Raw genomic sequence first — 17,982 nt, 5'->3', positions numbered from 1 at the left:
TTTGGGGGCCTCGCCCTGCCCATGTCCTGCTGCCTCCCGGCTCCCTCGCCCGGGACAGGCCCGCCCCTCCTCCCCCCCCAACCTCCACCCCCGCCCCGCCCCGCGGCCGGGCCAGCTGGGCGCCGCCTTCCCGGACACCTGACGGGGCGGGCGCGGCGCTGCCAGTCCTGCCCCGAGCGACGATGCGGGCCCGGCTGCTGCCTGCCCCTCTGCTCCTGCTGCTCGCTCCCCTCTGGCGGGGGGCGCCGGCCGCCAGCGAGCTGCGCTACCCGCCCGGCAAGATAGGTACGGGGGGCGGAGAGAGACCGGGGGCCCGGCTGTAGGGGGCTGGGCCTATCGGGGGGAGGGGATCTGCGGAGGGTGTGGGGCTCAGCTGCAGGGGAGGGGGTCTGCGGGGGGCGGAGGGTGTGGGGCTCAGCTGCAGGGGAGGGGATCTGCGGAGGGTGTGGGGCTCAGCTGCAGGGGAGGGGGTCTGCGGGGGGCGGAGGGTGTGGGGCTCAGCTGCAGGGGAGGGGATCTGCGGAGGGTGTGGGGCTCAGCTGCAGGGGAGGGGGTCTGCGGGGAGGCGGAGGGTGTGGGGCTCAGCTGCAGGGGAGGGGGTCTGCGGGGAGGCGGAGGGTGTGGGGCTCAGCTGCAGGAGAGGGGGTCTGCGGGGGGGCGGAGGGTGTGGGGCTCAGCTGCAGGAGAGGGGGTCTGCGGGGGGGCGGAGGGTGTGGGGCTCAGCTGCAGGGGAGGGGGTCTGCGGGGAGGCGGAGGGTGTGGGGCTCAGCTGCAGGGGAGGGGGTCTGCGGGGGGCGGAGGGTGTGGGGCTCAGCTGCAGGGGAGGGGGTCTGCGGGGGGCGGAGGGTGTGGGGGCTCAGCTGCAGGAGAGGGGGTCTGCGGGGGGCGGAGGGTGTGGGGCTCAGCTGCAGGGGAGGGAGTCTGCGGGGGGCGGAGGGTGTGGGGCTCAGCTGCAGGAGAGGGGGTCTGCGGGGGGCGGAGGGTGTGGGGCTCAGCTGCAGGAGAGGGGGTCTGCGGGGGGGCGGAGGGTGTGGGGCTCAGCTGCAGGAGAGGGGGTCTGCGGGGGGCGGAGGGTGTGGGGCTCAGCTGCAGGAGAGGGGGTCTGCGGGGGGCGGAGGGTGTGGGGCTCAGCTGCAGGAGAGGGGGTCTGCGGGGGGCGGAGGGTGTGGGGCTCAGCTGCAGGGGAGGGGGTCTGCGGGGGGCGGAGGGTGTGGGGCTCAGCTGCAGGGGAGGGGGTCTGCGGGGGGCGGAGGGTGTGGGGCTCAGCTGCAGGGGAGGGGGTCTGCGGGGGGCGGAGGGTGTGGGGCTCAGCTGCAGGGGAGGGGGTCTGCGGGGGGGGCGGAGGGTATGGGGCTCAGCTGCAGGGGGGCGGAGGGTGTGGGGCTCAGCTGCAGGAGAGGGAGTCTGCGGGGGGGTGGAGGGTGTGGGGCTCAGCTGCAGGAGAGGGGGTCTGCAGGGGGGCAGAGGGTGTGGGGCTCAGCTGCAGGAGAGGGAGTCTGCGGGGGGGCGGAGGGTGTGGGGCTCAGCTGCAGGAGAGGGGGTCTGCGGGGGGCGGAAGGTGTGGGGCTCAGCTGCAGGGGAGGGAATCTGCGGGGGGGGAGGGCAAAAGGTGTGGGGTGCAGCTGCAGGGGAGAGAGGGGATGTGGGGGGGAGGTTCAGGGAGGCTGGGACTCAGTTGCTGAGAAGAGGGGCAGGGGGATCGCTGACACAGGCATTCAGGGGGGCTGGGGTTCAGCTGCTGGGCAGGGGACTCCCTGGCCTTGGCCATGGGTGTTGCAGCACAATTGCTGGTGAAGAGTGCAAGCAGCGTCTAGGGCACAGCTGCTTGTGAGATGAGGAGTTGGGGAACAAGCTGCCAAGGAGGGGCACGTGGGTGACAGGAGACATTGGGGGTAAGAGGGAGGGGGGTGGATCTGGAGCATCTGGCTCCGGGATGGGGGATTGGGGACCAGTGCAGTAACTGGAATGAGGAGAGCAGTGGTGCAGCCACTCCTTACTGCCTGTATGTGGGGTCTGTCTGTCTGTCTGTAGTCCATGGGTCACTCAGAACCATTCCCTCCCTGAGCACACACTGCTCTAAGGAGCAGATAATGGCCCTTCATTTTGTCTCTCCCTCCTGCTCCAGTCCCCATTGTGGTCTGCAATCTGCACATGGAAATGGATTGTGGCAGATGCTTCATAAACTTGTTCCTAACTTGATTCCCCATCCCAGGGTATATCTGTTGATTTAAATCACTAGTCAGGAAGACTTGATTTCATAATGGGTTTCTATGTAAAAGTGCATTCTTGTTGGTTGTTATAACCTTAACACAGGGGTTCTCAAACTTTGTGATACTGCGACATCCCTCTAAGTTGCTCGTGATCCCCCGGGGTTGGGACCCACAGTTTGAGAAAAGCAGCCTTAACACATATTCTTCCCAACTCAGAGATAGCTAGATGTAGGTTTTTTTAGAAGATACACCTTATACATTTTTAAACAGTGATTTATTTTGACAATTTTCCAGTTTGGTTTTACAGCTATATCAAAAAATGAATCAATGGTTATCCATTAACAAAGGTAATTGAAGCAAATATTTATGAAGTCGTTGGGAAGTGAACTATTTCCAGTTCAACAGGTTAATCATTAATACTTGGAGGATTTTCTTCCCATGCTAAATTAGGAGGAGAACACCACCAGACAGACAGTTACATTTTTTTAATTTTTTAATTTAACTAAAACAACAATGTTACATATTTTAGGTTATTTTTCTTCACAGCAGACATTTTAACTAGTGATGTTAAAGATTAGTCAACTATCCAATTTCCCTGCCCCCTCCCTTGCTGCCTCTATGAGAGAGAGGCAGCAAAGGGGGGTGGGGGGTGAAGGGGTACTTCAAAGAGACACACCAGGATGATACTCACAGCGCATGCCCAGGGCCGCAACTTAACTGTGGTTGCATATACATGCAAATAGCTTCTTTCACACTAATGGGAGGGCGTGAGTTCAAAGATTAAGGCAAGATTACACAAACACAGGCCCCATGGAAGTCAGTTCTGCTGATATTAATACAATGCAATATTTACTCAATTTCCACCCATATGACAGCACTTTTAATGAGCAATGACAGTCCAGGAATTTAACTACTAAAACATAAATCAACAGAAGACCGTTATATTGACTAACTTTTTGTTTGGCTCCCACCCATGGGCTGCGTGTTGAGTAGCCCTGCCATAGAGCTTTGAATTTCCATGTTTAGCATAGGTACCCTGCTGTAACAAAAACTGAATTGAAACCCATGTGATACTGACTGGATGTCTAGTTTCAGAGACAAGGTTACTGGGCTTTAAAATATTTCCTGGATTCACAGTTTATTATTTTCTTTGCCCTTTGGCTTCTAAGTACCCCATGATTCTACCTCCTCCCCCCCACACACACATTATGAAGAAACAAGTCTTGTGTCTTTGGTGCCTTGCACTTTGTGCGCTCCTTTGCCCCAGTGCCAGGTGACAGAACATACTATCCTTCTGGCGTGGTAGTGTTTTATACCCGCGTTGCATGGGTTTATGCTGGTGCAGGTGATTACTGCTGAAGGAGCAAGACAGCACAGGCCAAGAGGTAATTGTGCACGTCCAACATGAAATTATGGAGCCTTACTGACTCACTTGAATATTGGTGGGATTGCCACTGAGGCTATGTGTGCACTTATAACAGTGGCACCGTTGCAGCACTGCTGTAGACGAGCGGTGAGTAACCATGGCCAAAGGCTATGTCGCCCATTGCAGTTCTGTGCGTGGCCTGTAAGACGTTTTGTTTACATGAGGCTGCCAGATTCCAACTGGTTTGCATCTACGTCGTCTTTTTTTTCCCTACTGGTACAGTATTGCTAAAGGGACATGCATGCAAAGCCAGGGCATGCGAAATAAGGTTCTTACTGATTGTGCATCCAGTCAGAGGGTAGCTCCGGTCCAGTTGGGTAGTTCATTCCACGAGGAGTAACGGTAGTTCGGATTAGGAAGCCTAGTTCGAACTACCTAGTTCGTGCCGCGTGTAGCCGCGCGGCACGGGGTTCGAACCAGCTGGGATTTAAAAATGGCGGCGCCTGGCTTATGCAAATGAAGCCCGGGAAATTCAAATCCCGAGCTTCATTTGCAATTGCGGTATGACTACATCACCCTCCTATTTCGAAATAGGAGGGTAGTGTAGACATACCCTGAGTTATGACAACCATACAGCCCACGGAGATGGAGGAGGGCCACTCATCAGCCCACTCACTAGCCTAAGTTGTCCATTGTTGTTGCAGACATTACAGTGCCAGGAGAGTTCTCTTACCACTGTCAGGGGCGGCCCGTGATGACATCACGGCCATTGATGGCCATGCAGGCAGGGGCGCTGATTGTGCCACCCCGCCTAGGGCGCCAGCTGCTGCAACCAGCCTTGGGCCGCTCCTGACCACTGTAGTTAATCCACATCCCCAAGAGGCACTAGCTGCTACCTGGCATTGTCTATTCTGGGATTTAGGTTTAATTACATCTCTCAGGAGAAGAATTTTGCACACCTCTGAGTAATGTAGCTAAGTTGATCTAACTTGCTCGTGTACACCAGGCCTTAGAGAGGGACCTGAGGATAGTTAAGTGTGCATTATGCTAATGCCTCCTATAACATACCAAAGTGTGGCTTCCTGACTAGTCTGAGACCTTGTCTATACTTAAAATGCAACTACACTGCAGGACCTGCTCCGCTGAAGGGCTTCCGTGTAGACACTGCTCATGATGATGGGAGGGGATTGCCTGGGTTTGCCTGCCAGCATAGGTAATCCACCTCTTTGAGAGGCAGGAGAATGACACAGCGCTGGATGAGATTGTTACAACCATCTCTTGGGAGGATTTTTTCACACCCCTGAGAGATGACATTACACTGATCTAAAAGCCTAGACCAGGCCTGAGCGGGGTCCACACTGGAAAGTGATCCTTCAGTCAGGGGTGTGAAAAAACACATTCCTCACCAGTGCAGTTCTGCTGACATAACTCTGGTCTAGAGGAAGCTTTGTTAGCAGAGGGGGATTTCTATCAACACAGCTAACTTCATCTGAGGGGTCTTATGCTTATCAATACTTATTTAGTGTAGCCTCCATCGCTCTATGGGACTGTGTTTTTAAGATGCTCTGTGTTTTAGGGATACCTTGAAAAACAGAGAGTGTAAGGTCCAGGAAGTTAACAGCCTAAATATCTTTGAGGATTTGGGCCTAATGACTTGCCCAAGTCCATCAAGTGCTTGCAAGTCCCGCGTCTTGTAACCGCAAATGATGATGATGAATTACTAACTGATGCTGCAGCTCCTGCCCTGCAGCAGGAGTTTCCAGTGTTCCTGGAACACCGAACCAGCTACATGACGCAGCCCTGTGCTCTCATGTACAGGATACATGTTGCCACATGGATGTGAGTAATTTGTAACCTTTGGCTTGTCTACACTTGAAATGCTACAGCAGCCCCGCTGCAGGGCTTTCTTGTAGATGCTACTTGTACTAGTGGGCCGGGAGCTCTCATTGATGCAGGTAAACCACCTCTGTGAGAGACGGTAAGTAAGTTGACAGAAGAATTCTCTCAGTCTAGTGACGTCTACAGAGAGGGTTGGTTGGCTTAACTGCACCAGTAAAGGGTGTGGATTTTTCACATGTGTGAATGACATAGTTGAGTTGATGAATTCTCTCGTGTAGACCAGACCTGTGGAAAGGTTTCCTGCTTCTCCCATGTTCATTTTCAGCTGAAGGGTTGGTTTTAAAAAAATGGAGGGTGGGCTTTTTAAAACCACAGAAGAGGTTTAAGAGCACAAGCCACTTAGGCACGCTTGAAAATTCTACCCTCAAAATGAAAACTCAGTCCAAACCATGGAGAGAGCCCTGAAGGAAGAGAGCCACAGCTGACACTAGCATGAGGGCTTCCTGAATTCAGAAACTTGCAACATATCTGTGGAGATTAACGGAAGTGGGGAGAATGACTTCCTTTTAAACTCTCTTTTCAGCTGTTATTGGAGCTGGCATTGGGGGCACATCAGCAGCCTATTTTCTCCGCCAGAAGTTTGGGAAAGACGTAAGGATTGACGTGTTTGAGAAAGGAACAGTTGGGGGCCGTTTGGCTACTGTAAACGTGGAAGGAAAAGACTATGAAGCAGGAGGAAGCGTGATCCATCCTCTTAACCTACATATGAAGCATTTTGTCAAGGAGCTAGGTATGTGACTTTTTCTTAAGGAGCAGAAGTTATGGGGCTCATTTCTCCCCTCACCCCAATGCAAATATGGAGTAACATTAGCCTGAGTCAGTGGGAAATCAGTCAGGCTATTGTGACACACCCGAGTGCAATCCCGACCAATGCGGGGCTGTGTCCAGGCCCATCAACGGGGGAGGAGGGCAGGCAAATGGGGAAATTGCCCTGGGGCCCAGCAGTTCTAAAGGGCCCAGAGCTCTCAGCCACCACTGGGGCAGCAACAGCGTCCGGAACCCCCGGCCCTTTGGAATTGCCACTGGAGCCCTGTGTCACACGCTTCAGAGCCCTGCTCCGAGGGCCAGCTGGAGGGGGGCACTTTGAGGGTCTGGCTGCCTCAGCCCCGCCCCTTCCACCGAGGCCCTGCTCTTTCTGGGAGTGGGGAGCCTCCCCCCCCCCCCCCCCCCCACACAGACTGCCCACATTCTCTCATGAGTCGCCTGGCAATGCCTTGCTGCTGTAGCCTCCCACCTGGCCTGCTCGCCAGCAGCCTTCCAACCTGCGGGTCACTCCTGACAACCACGCCCTGGCTCTCCCCAGTCTTGTTTTTACTGCAGGGTGATCCCAATATGCTCCCAATCCTGGATTTTCCCTCAGAAATGTATGGTTTGTACTGCCCCACCCTCTTCTGGACACGCAAAATATACCAAGTCCATTACTCTTTTTAAAGGAATAATATACACGAGCCTGTTCTGTTAGCATTACACAGCAGGGTTACAGCATTTAAACTTTCAAAAAAGAGGACACTCCTGAGAGGGAGTGTATCTGTGTCAGTATCTACCAACTCACAGGCTGTGTCTAGACTACATGGCTCCATCGACGGAGCCACGTAGATGAGGGTTGTAGGCAAAGGGAAATGAAGCCGCGATTTAAATAATCGCCGCTTCATTTAAATTTACATGGCTGCCGCGCTGAGCCGACAAACAGCTGTTCAGCTGTTTGTCGGCTCAGCGCACTAGTCTGAACGCTCCCCTGCCAACATCAAAGCCCTTTGTCGGCAGCTCCGTTATTCCTCGTGGGATGAGGTTTACCAGGGCTGCCGACAAAGGGCTTTGATGTTGCCAGGGGAGCGTCCAGACTAGTGCGCTGAGCCGACAAACAGCTGATCAGCCATGCAAATTTAAATGAAGCAGCGATTATTTAATCGCCGCTTCATTTCCCTTTGCCCAATAAACAAATCATGTGGTACATATTCATGTGGTACATATTAGGGCCAGGGCCCTGTGAGAGGCAGAGTGCTCCACCACTCGCTCAGCGGGGAATCCAGCTGCAACACACTGAGCTCAGTCTAGTGGGAGATACCTCTCCCGCACCCTCCCCGGGTCACTTCCTAGCAGAGTCAGTGTGGAGACGCTCCACATGATCTCAGGGACCTCCAGTTCCATCACATCAGCCTCTTCCTGGGGCTCCTCCAGCACTGGCAGCTCTAGGCAGTCTCCTGGCTCTCTGGCTGGAGTGTTTCCGGAGCGCCTGCAGGAGATCCTTCTCCTCCGGCATCCAGCCCAGACTGAGCTGAGCTGCCCTCTCTTATACTGCTCCGGCATTTGGAGCATGCCCAGTCTGGGTGGAGGGGCGGGACTTCCTCTGCCCACAGAGTTTTAACCCCTCCTATCTCAGTGCAGGTTATGCACACCCCGTCCCAGGCTGTTTGACTAGTTTGGTGCTACATGTATTTTTAAAATCATACCGGGCAATGTGTAACTTCATGCATGATCATAGTTTTCAAGTATCTAAAAGAGTGTTACAAGGAGGAGGGAGAAAAATTGTTCTCCTTGACTTTAGGGATGTGTTAAAAGACAGGAAACAAAGGGTAGGAATAAATGGTAAATTTTCAGAATGGAGAGGGGTAACTAGTGGTGTCCCCCAAAGGTCAGTCCTGGGACCAACCCTTTCAACTTATTCATAAATGATCTGGAGAAAGGGATAAGCAGTGAGGTGGTAAAGTTTGCAGATGATACAAAACTGTTTAGGATAGTCAAGACAGAAGCAGACTGTGAGGGACTCCAAGAAGATCTCACCAAACTGAGTGATTGGGCAACAAAATGGCAAATGAAATGTAATGTGGATAAGTGTAAAGTAATGCACATCGGGAAAAATAACCCCAACTATACGTACAGTATGATGGGGGCTAATTTGGCTACGACAAATCAGGAAAGAGATCTTTAGAGTTATTGTGGACAGTTCTCTGAAAACTTCCACACACAGTGTGCAGCGGCAGTCAAAAAGGCAAATAGGATGCTAGGAATTATTAAGAAAGGGATAGAAAATAAGACCCAGAATATCTTACTGCCCCTGTATAAAACTATGGTACGCCCACATCTTGAATACTGTGTACAAGGACTAGTGGAGAGAAAAGGCCCCACTGATTGGGACCCCCGCCCTGAGGCCCTCCTCACCCCCAGCCCTCACTGTCTCCACCCCCCCACACCCGTAGCTTACTGCCCTGCCCCCCTCCACATCCCCAAGTCCCTTCCCTGACTCTTGCACCCCCCCCCCCCCACCACCACCACCAGCCCCCTATCCTGAAGGACCTGGGCTATGCCAGGTAAGTCTTCTAGTCCTGGTATAAGAGGAAGCCATTTTGAACTCCTGCACTCTTGGGGTACATCCGCACTAGAGAGGAAGATTGAGGCTGCCTCTGTCGATCTTCCAGGGTTTGAATTAGTGGGGCTAGTAAAGATAGCGAATTCAAAGTGAGAGGGGCGCTCCGGTCAATGCCGGTAGTCCTGCTTCCACGAGGAGTTAGGGAAGTCAACAGCACCAAAAGCCGAGGTAAGCTGCTTCCGACTTCAGCTACGCAATAAACGTCGCTGAAGTTGCATATTTTAATTCGACTTTGTCCCGTAGTGTAGTCTACCCGTGCGGTGCTACTCAATTTGTTCAGAGCCAGCTTTGTTTCTAAGATTTTTAAAGGGAAATAATAAAAACAGAGACCGTTTGAACTAATAAATGAGAATGATTGCACTTGTCATTGTTTGCACTGATGTACCTTTCATGAACCCTGAAGCAGTACCATGGAATAGCTAGACCCGTTCCTTTTTAAATAATGCCAGCAGGCCCTGTTAGCTTACGGCAGATATTTCTTCCCTTTGCAGGACTCTCTGTTCCTGACAACCAAGATAGCCTTATGGGCATTTACAATGGAGATGAGTTTGTATTTGAGGAGAGTAGCTGGTACATTATCAATGTCCTGAAACTTCTCTGGAATTATGGATTCAACTCTCTGCGAATGAACATGTGGGTGGAAGATATCCTGGACAAGTTTATGAGGTAATCATGTAACGCCTGAACTACATTAATTCTCCCACTAGAGTGGTTCCCAAACTTTTTGGCATCCTCCCCTTTTTGATTTTTGAGAAACCCTCACGCCCCGCCCCCCCCAAAATAGCAGCAAAACTTGGGGTGGGATTGACGGGGGTGTGTGTGGCTGGGTTGCCTCATGCCCCCCCCCTTAGAATTTCTTCACGCTCCCCCCCCCCCATGGGACACACACACCCCTTTTTGGGAACCCATGCACTAGAGAGATTAAAAACTGGTAGATAGGTAGATACTATCTATGGTGGTGACTGCTATGGAAAAAATTATGAATAAGAAGGTGGTAGCTGAGTTTTTTTTCTTGCCCCTCTTTCTTTCCTGTGATCTTCCTGGGTCTTTTTCCCTACAAATGTATGTCGTAATATACCTGAGGATTCGTTCCAAATGGAGTGATTCCTATAAGTAGTTATTGTTGCCTGCCCTTTTACTGTTTTAATTAAGAGGACTGGTGTTTAAACAGTGTCACTTTGTAGCAATAAGGACAAACACAGCAACCAACCCATATACATGGAACAATATGAAGAGAGATTAAAAAGACTTGGACTTTTCAGCTTAGAAAAGAGGAGACTAAAGGGGGATATGATAGAGGTCTGTAAAATCATGACTGGTGGGGAAAAAGTGAATAAGGAAAAGTTATTTACTTATTCCCACAATATAAGAACTAGGGGTCACCAAATGAAATTAATAGGCAGCTGGTTTAAAGCAAACAAAAGGAAGTTTTTCTTCACTCAGCACACAGTCAACCTGTGGAACTCCTTGCCAGAGGATATGGTGAATGCTAGGACATTACCAGGGTTCAAAAAAGAGCTAGATAGATTCATGGAGGTTAGGTCCATCTTTGGCTATTAGCCAGGATGGGTTGGAATGGTGTCCCTGGCCTCTGTTTCTCTGGAAGTGGATGACAGGAGAGGAATCACGTGAGGAATACCTGGGGCATCTGGTATTGGCCACTGTCGGCAGACAGGAGACAGGCCTAGATGGACCTTTGGTCTGACCTAGTACGGCCGTTCTTATCTTGTTGTTCTTCTGTTAATAATGGAGATCCAAGAACACAATATCATTGTGTGCAAAAGGAATCCTTGGTACAATTTGTCCTCATCTTCTATTTAGAGATGTAAACGAGTAGTCAAGTATAAGCCTAGGCTTATTGGTTAATCTTCTTGACTACTCGCATCCCCCCCCCCACACACACACACACACTGCGTCTGTATCTGCAGCAAGGGGGGGTGAGCAGGAGCTGGTGATGTGGGGAGCTGGCTTAAAAGCCAGTTTCCTCCCATCATCAGCTCTGTGGTGCCCCCCCCCCCCCACTCCCTCCTGGGGCAGGGCAGGGGAAGCAGCTCCACATCCTGAAGAGCAGCCCCCATCTGCGAGGGGTCCCAGCCTGCTGCCGAACCAGCCTCTGTCTGCAGGGAGCTTGGACCCTCACAGACAAGGCTGCTGCTGCTGCTGCTGTATCAGAGGCAGCAGCATGGGATGGCAGGCAGCCAGTCTGCACGGGCAGCTGTTTTTCAACTGGCTCCCCCTGCGGTCCAGCTCCCACCTGATACAGAGGCAGCAGCGTGGAATAGGAGGGGCTCCCCGGGAGTGAGGCTGGAGCGCACTGGCTGCCAGCTCTGCCCCCGGGGACTATAGAGTAGCGGAGTAACAGCCAGGAATGAATGTGCTTACTCAGCTGTTCCGCTAACCGATATCTAACATCCCTAGTTCTGTGTCCATCACGCTGGCATTTGGGTGCATCAGCCACAGAAATAGGCATTAATTTATAGCTGCCCGCCATGAGCAGAAGGAGCCACCCACTAGGCGAGTGTGACGGCGCGTTGGGGTTTTCCCGTCTCCTGCACCCCTGTAGTGGCACGAACAGACTCCACCAGCCAGTAGAATAGAGGGAGTGTATTGCTTCTCCAGGATATAGCACAGCACAGATGTCATCTGGTTACAGGAACTGGGGCTAAGAGGCCTCAGCCCCCCTTGAGATGGGGGGTGTCTGGACCCTTCAATCCCATCCCCTCTCCCCAGCTCCTTCTCCACTGCTTCCCAGACAGAAAAGTAACTAACTCTCCTCCAGCCCTGCCCCCCAGCCAGGGGCGGCATCCACCTTCCTTTGTTTCTCTCCATGGGGGTAACTGGTCAGACAGGTTGAGAGACCCTCTTTGCATAGTGACTCATCCCCGTCCTTCTGGGCCGCGGTACCGACAACAGCCAGTGGGGGTTACCCCAGAGCCAGCAGCATAGAAACCAGCCAGGTACCCCCACTACGTCACAGCGAGAACTCCAAAAAGTTATGAAAAGCCCCAGCAGAGGTTGGTGTTAGACGTGTCAGGATGGTTTGGCTGGCAAATGAGCCTTGGCCTTTTCCAATGGTCCCATGCGCTGACTTGGCGGAGTGCCAGAGCGCTTGACCTCTGGCTCTACCCTCAGCCCCGCCCCCACACCACCCCTTTTCCCAATGCCGCATTTCCTGCAGCTCCTGGGTGCCCGGCCCTCACTCCTCCACCCACACTGCACACTGCCAAACAGCTATTTGTGCCAGCCAGGGGGCACAGGGAGGGAGGGGAAGTCGCTGATCAGCAGGACCTGCGAGAGGCTCTAGGAGGGAGGAAGGAGGAAGCTGATGGGGAACTGCCAGTGCCTACCTTTTTCCCCCCTGGGTACTCCCGCCCCGGAGGACCTACGGAATTGGTGCCCGTGGTCCCATTGCTGGAAGCACTCCATTGAGAATCCCTTGTCTCCTGTTCCAAGCACTCCCAAGGACTAACGGGCAAGACCACCACAGCTGATCTCAGGAGGGAGCAGAGACAATATCTAAAGTGGTCTGGCCCCTCTTTATATTGGCTTTTGCAGAGAAAAATGAAAAACTTGACGTGCTTAGAAATTTTGTTCCTGGCGGAAATGTTTTTCATTTACAGTAAATCAGTGACCACAAGTCAGTTGTTCTGTGCGCATTTGTATAGTCAAGATTGGTCTTTCATGAAGTGATGTATCTTTCTCCTTTTGGATAAAGAATCTACCGCTATCAGGCTCATGACTACTCCTTCAGCAGCGTAGAGGGCTTGCTTCATGCACTCGGGGGCAATGACTTCATCCAAATGTTGAATCGGACCCTTGATGAGACTATGCAGAAGGCTGGCTTCTCCCAGAAGTTTATCTATGAGGTGGTTACTCCAATCATGAGAGTCAATTATGGGCAAGGTGTCAACATTAGTAGTTTTGCAGGTGAGCATTTAATTGTTTTCCCAAGTTGCTGTATTTCTGTTTCTGCCGCCAGATGAAACTGGCATTAAAAAGCTGGGTGTTGTGACCTTGCTGTGTTATAGTGGAAACTCTAGTTTCATTCTTCTGGTGCTTGCTCCATGGGTGTGGCTTAGGGTTAGGAGACATAAGGATTTGGTGCAAAAAGGGGTTTTTGCCCAAAAAGGAGATGTCCACACTGCTTGTTTTTGCGCAAAAAGGGATTGGAAGAGATTATGCAAATGAAGCGGGAGAAAATGCTAACCTGCGCTTCATTTGCATTGCCTCTTCCAGCAGAACTCGTAGTGTAGATGTAGCCTTTGGTATTCTGCTAGGAAAGCAAAGTGTTCAGTAGCTACTTGCAGTTAATTTTAGCAAGATTTGTGTGTCAGTTTCTACAGGCCTATAGTTTTCTAATTCCACTTAAGCATACCAGCCCTGGGTGAAGACCAATCCCATCTAATTCAGCGAATGGGATGTGAGAACATTTTATTTGGAATTTCTTTCTCTTCCCTGGCAGGTGCAGTGTCTTTGGCGGGTACAGATTCTGGGCTTTGGTCAGTAAAAGGTGGCAACAAACTTGTCTGCACTGGCCTTCTTTATGCTTCCAAAGCACAACTTATCTCTGGTACAGTTATCGCTGTAGAGGAGAAAACGCGGCCCAAACACACAGGTGAGGAGCGCTTAGAGCAAAACCTTTAAAACTGGAGATCAACATATGGTGAAACATTTGGATGCTAATCTCACGAGCCAAAAGTTTGGGAACATTTGGTTTTCAGATTATTAATATATAGGACCCATCTGATTTTGGGGCCCCTTTTAAGGGGTCAGTTGTGCACACAGAAAGTACTAGTCTGAAAAATGTATTCTAAATTCTTTCAGTAAAGGTCCCAGAGTGCAACATATGAAGCAAAAGTTCTTGTTTCAATAAGAGAAAATCCCTCCCTGCTCTTTCCATCTTCCAAAAATATTCTAGTTTACAAAAGCATTAGTAAAAAAATTCCACTCATGCCTTATTACCAGGAAGATTCTACATTTACTAACATTTACTTTTTGCAGGAGGTACAGTTAAGCTGTATGAAGTGAGCTACAACTCTACATCAGGGTCAGCGTCAGACCTGTATGATATAGTTCTTGTTGCCACACCACTGAATCGTAAAATGGCCAACATCACTTTCCGGAACTTTAACCCTCCCATTCCAGAGTTCTCAAACAACTATCATCAGACGGTGGCAACTTTTGTGCATGGGCGCCTAAATGCATCCTTCTTCGGCTACAAGGAGTCATCCTACTTTAGCTTGGCTGATATTTTCACAACAGAAAATCCCAAACTATTTATCAACAGCTTAGGAATTGTGTCCCCCGTCCAAAATAAACCAGAGGAAGCGAAGCAACCCATGGGAGAGGCTGTTTGGAAAGTGTTTTCAAAAGAACCTGTCACCAAGGAGCAGCTGAATTTGCTTTTCTCAGCCTATGATTCTGTGAAGGAGAAGAAGTGGCTGGCTTACCCACATTACAGCATCCCCAAGAACTGCCCACCTGTAATCCTCCATGATAGGATATACTACCTTAACGGCATAGAATGGGCAGCAAGTGCCATGGAGATGAGCGCGATAGCAGCCAAAAATGCAGCTCTTCTTTCATACCATCGCTGGTACAGAAATGCAGACATGATTGACCAGGAGGATTTAAATGAGAAACTCAAAACAGAGCTGTGAGTTTTACCCAGGGAGGAGCTGCAGAGCCCTGGACTGGTGAGAGTCTAGATGGTCACGTGATGTGCAGAAGAAATGTACGATGGTATCGATCAAATACTACATCTTTCTTGCCCACTTCACAGTTAAAATGAATATATGGAAATATTTTTTCCTCAACCTGTTTCAGTAACCACAAGTATTACCAGGCCTCCTAACTGGAGCCAGGGGGGTGGAGGCACAAGACAGCAATTCCCTGGGGCTGAGATTCAAAGGGGCCCAGAGCTGTGGCAGCAGATAGAGCCCCAGGCCTCTTTGAATTGCCGTGGCTCTGAGAATTGGCCAAGAGAGGGTACCACAGTCTGGGAGGTGGAGCCAGCCTTCCTCCTCCCCCCTTTGCCCTGAGGCACCTATTGCACTAGCAAAGATGGAAATATTCCAGTGATGTTTAGGATTTTTACATTGCTCCTTCCCCCTGTGTATTCTGATCCCAGTTTAGGAAAGCACTGAAGCACATGCTCATGCCCATTCCTAGTCAGGATAAGTACTTAAGCATGTATTTAAAGTACAGTATGTACTTAAGTGCAGTCCTAAATTTCTGAATCAGGACCTCTTTATAGATCATCACTTAAGCCCTGCTCTTGCAGACATGTAAGCGTGTGGGTAAATTGATGCAGGAGGAAGAACTGTGTGTCTCCAGTAGTTCATATCAGGGTTTTACACAGCAGTGAGGGAGGGAGAAAACAATTACATGTTGGAAAAGGGCAGGAGGATGTGGAGCCAGGTGTAATGCATTAATTTTATTTTAAAAATGGACAAAATCAAATTGTGAAAGCAGCCTATAGGAAGCTGACTGGTCACATTGGCTCACCTCATTTCCAGTTGCTAACCCCTGTTAATCCAGTACAAATTCCATGGTTTCTGAATATCAGATTTCCATTTTAAACAATTGCTTGTCTTATGTGAGCAGAATGAGTTAATGCCTTTGCACCTGACAGGGTTCGAAAGCTCCTCTATTAGATTAGACTTTGCACCTTTAAGAAAACTAAGTTTAACTGGTTTTAAAGTTGGGGGTAGGGGGTATTTAGTTAAAGTGTGGACTAATATGAGTGCATTTTCTGTAATTATACTTATTTTTTTATCCACCTCCTTTTATTTTTACTTTAGCAGCCAAAGCTGTAGTGTTAGTTTCTGCAGTACAGAACCTGAATAAAATTTGGACAACAGCAAATGTGGCCTCTTCCCAGATGAGATTAATATACAGCTCTGAAAAAGGCTCACAGGATCACAAAGAACTGCAATTGCTTTTTTTATTTTGCTTATTCAATGTTTCTGCCACCCAGACATTTTCCATGCAGTGCCAAGCTATCCAGGTATTCCTCTTGCAAAAGCAATTCATCCTTTGAAACTTAACCTTTTTTGACAATCGTAGTAAAGAATACAATAGTGCCTCAATAGGCAATTTATTTTAAAGGATGTTTTTCAGATAAATGAATACAGGGAGACCAGAAAAAAATACCCACCCATACTGACCAAGCACCTCAAAGGGAGACTTGAATACTTTTGGGAGTTTACTTCATAAATTTCAAGTGAGGTTTCATTTCTTTTGATTGCACACCTTGTGTAAACTGTTTTGGTTGTAGGACGGGGGGCTAGAGCCATATTTTTACAAGTGAGGCAAATTTAAATGTTTTTAATGCTCGATAGCTTTACAGCTTTCACAGACAAATCTTATTTGTTTTAAATACCAGAGTTCCAGATAAGTTATGCAATGGTTGTAGACATACATAGTTTTCAGTGGACAGTTTTTCAAAATCAGGTTGCTTTAACTTATTAGCGAGCTGAAGTCCTTAAGTAGCTTAAAGAGAGATACTCAAAACTCAGCATAAATTGTCTAACCAGAAAGTATTTTGTTTGCAGTTCATGCCTTTTGGTAGTACTTCACTTATTCTCAGGTGATGTCTTGAAAAAACATCAGTAAGGAAAAAGAAGCTCCCAACCTCCTTTAGAGGTGCTTTATCTGAACAGAATTTTTGTTTAAAAATCAGTGGTTTTTAATTCGGGGCTGTGCTACTTTGTAAAATCAACCTTCATGGAAATATTTTGTTTGTCCTTATTGGAAAAAAAATCTAATACCAGTTCTTCAGACATTAATTGTTCCTGATAACCTAAAACTGACTAAGGTCCTGAGCTTGTAAACACTTATGAAGGAGAAGCCAATGGGTCTAGTCACAGGACAACCTATGGCCCATGTATTGCTCACTTTTTAAACTCATTTTTACTAAGCTGCAGTGTTACTAGCAGCATAAGGTAAAGACCTTTCCCTAATGTGATTTGAGCAACCTTCCAACTGAATGTTCTATGTTTAAGGTAATCCTAATATATTGTAATGTCCTCTGAAACAAGTGACCAGAGTCATATTGAGAAGCAAGCTGCATCAGGAGCTTGATCATCTTTTAAGGAGTGGAGGAAGTCTGGGCACCCTTGCTACTCTTCATAGTAGGCCTAGGCCATTATTTTTGCATCCATGGATCATATGTCTGTGCCTTCTAATCATCTATGGAGAAAAGTATATAGCCACCGAACCTTTTGCCTTCATACCAGAGAAGAGTCTCAAGTCTCCCTACAAACAGTTTCACTATTTATGTTCATGCTGGTTAGTAGGACTGGCATACTCTTTTTTCAGCGTTTTTAAGCTCATTTCCAATAGCAGTAAACAAAAAGTTATTCAGGTAAAAGGCAGCTATTTTTGTGTAATTAAATAGGTGCAACTATTTATAAAGCAAAGGGTGGGCAAATGTTTTAGCCAGACCCTTGCATCTTTAAGGATTTCATTGTTAAAGAAGTTTTGCACCACAGTAATAAAACTGAAATGTGAATCTCATGTCTAGAGGCCAGATTATCTGTTGCTATAACTCTACTATAAACACATTAGTTCAGCATGAGGAGGAAACCACACAGTGTGCAGGAGTTTGTCTCTTGTATACATTTGCCAGTGCAGACAATAGCAAGGCTGAAATCATGATAAATGTTTTTTGAAATGGTGGCATGAGTCTTGTTTGAGAAATTATAATCAGTGTTAAGTTTATTAAAAATATTTAGGAACCCTTTGCTGTGTTGAGTTCGCTACAGGAAAATACTGCTGTTTAGTCTATCAGAACCATTTGCAATAGTTTGAACACCAGAAACATCACAATACAGTAGTTTTATTACTCTGATCACTGCACAAGTCAAACCATATTTAGTGTTTTTGATCTGGTCAGATACTGGTAGACTAGCCTGCTGCACACCCTAGTTAAGGAAAAAGATTAGTAATTCAGTACCTTTCTCCCTAAAGACATTTAAAAATAGGCTAAAAAGGAATGGGAAAGAGGTAAGTTGAAATTCAGTGCTACTACTGACACTGCAGGAAAAGGTTAATGATTCTGGCCCTTTTCTGCCATGACAACTGAAGACCTATTCCCAGACATTTTTCACTTGAAAGGACGGAGGAGAAGGATAAAA

The 17,982-nt window shown here is 48.9% G+C and overlaps 1 protein-coding gene across 1 annotated transcript; it reads left to right on the top strand.

Moving 5' to 3' along the window:
* The first annotated feature begins 122 nt into the window (after window positions 1–122).
* On the top strand, window positions 123–17,585 carry PCYOX1 (prenylcysteine oxidase 1). The gene is made up of 6 exons (XM_075911006.1): window positions 123–285; window positions 5,999–6,205; window positions 9,334–9,508; window positions 12,558–12,769; window positions 13,305–13,457; window positions 13,844–17,585. Exons 1-6 carry the CDS (start codon window positions 183–185, stop codon window positions 14,500–14,502), a joined length of 1,509 nt encoding a protein of 502 aa, XP_075767121.1. The 5' UTR covers window positions 123–182; the 3' UTR covers window positions 14,503–17,585.
* Window positions 17,586–17,982: the final 397 nt, after the last annotated feature.

Source organism: Pelodiscus sinensis, chromosome 28 (assembly GCF_049634645.1).
Source record: "Pelodiscus sinensis isolate JC-2024 chromosome 28, ASM4963464v1, whole genome shotgun sequence".
In the NCBI taxonomy this organism is placed as follows: domain Eukaryota; kingdom Metazoa; phylum Chordata; order Testudines; family Trionychidae; genus Pelodiscus; species Pelodiscus sinensis.
This window is presented reverse-complemented; position numbering and strand designations above follow the sequence as displayed.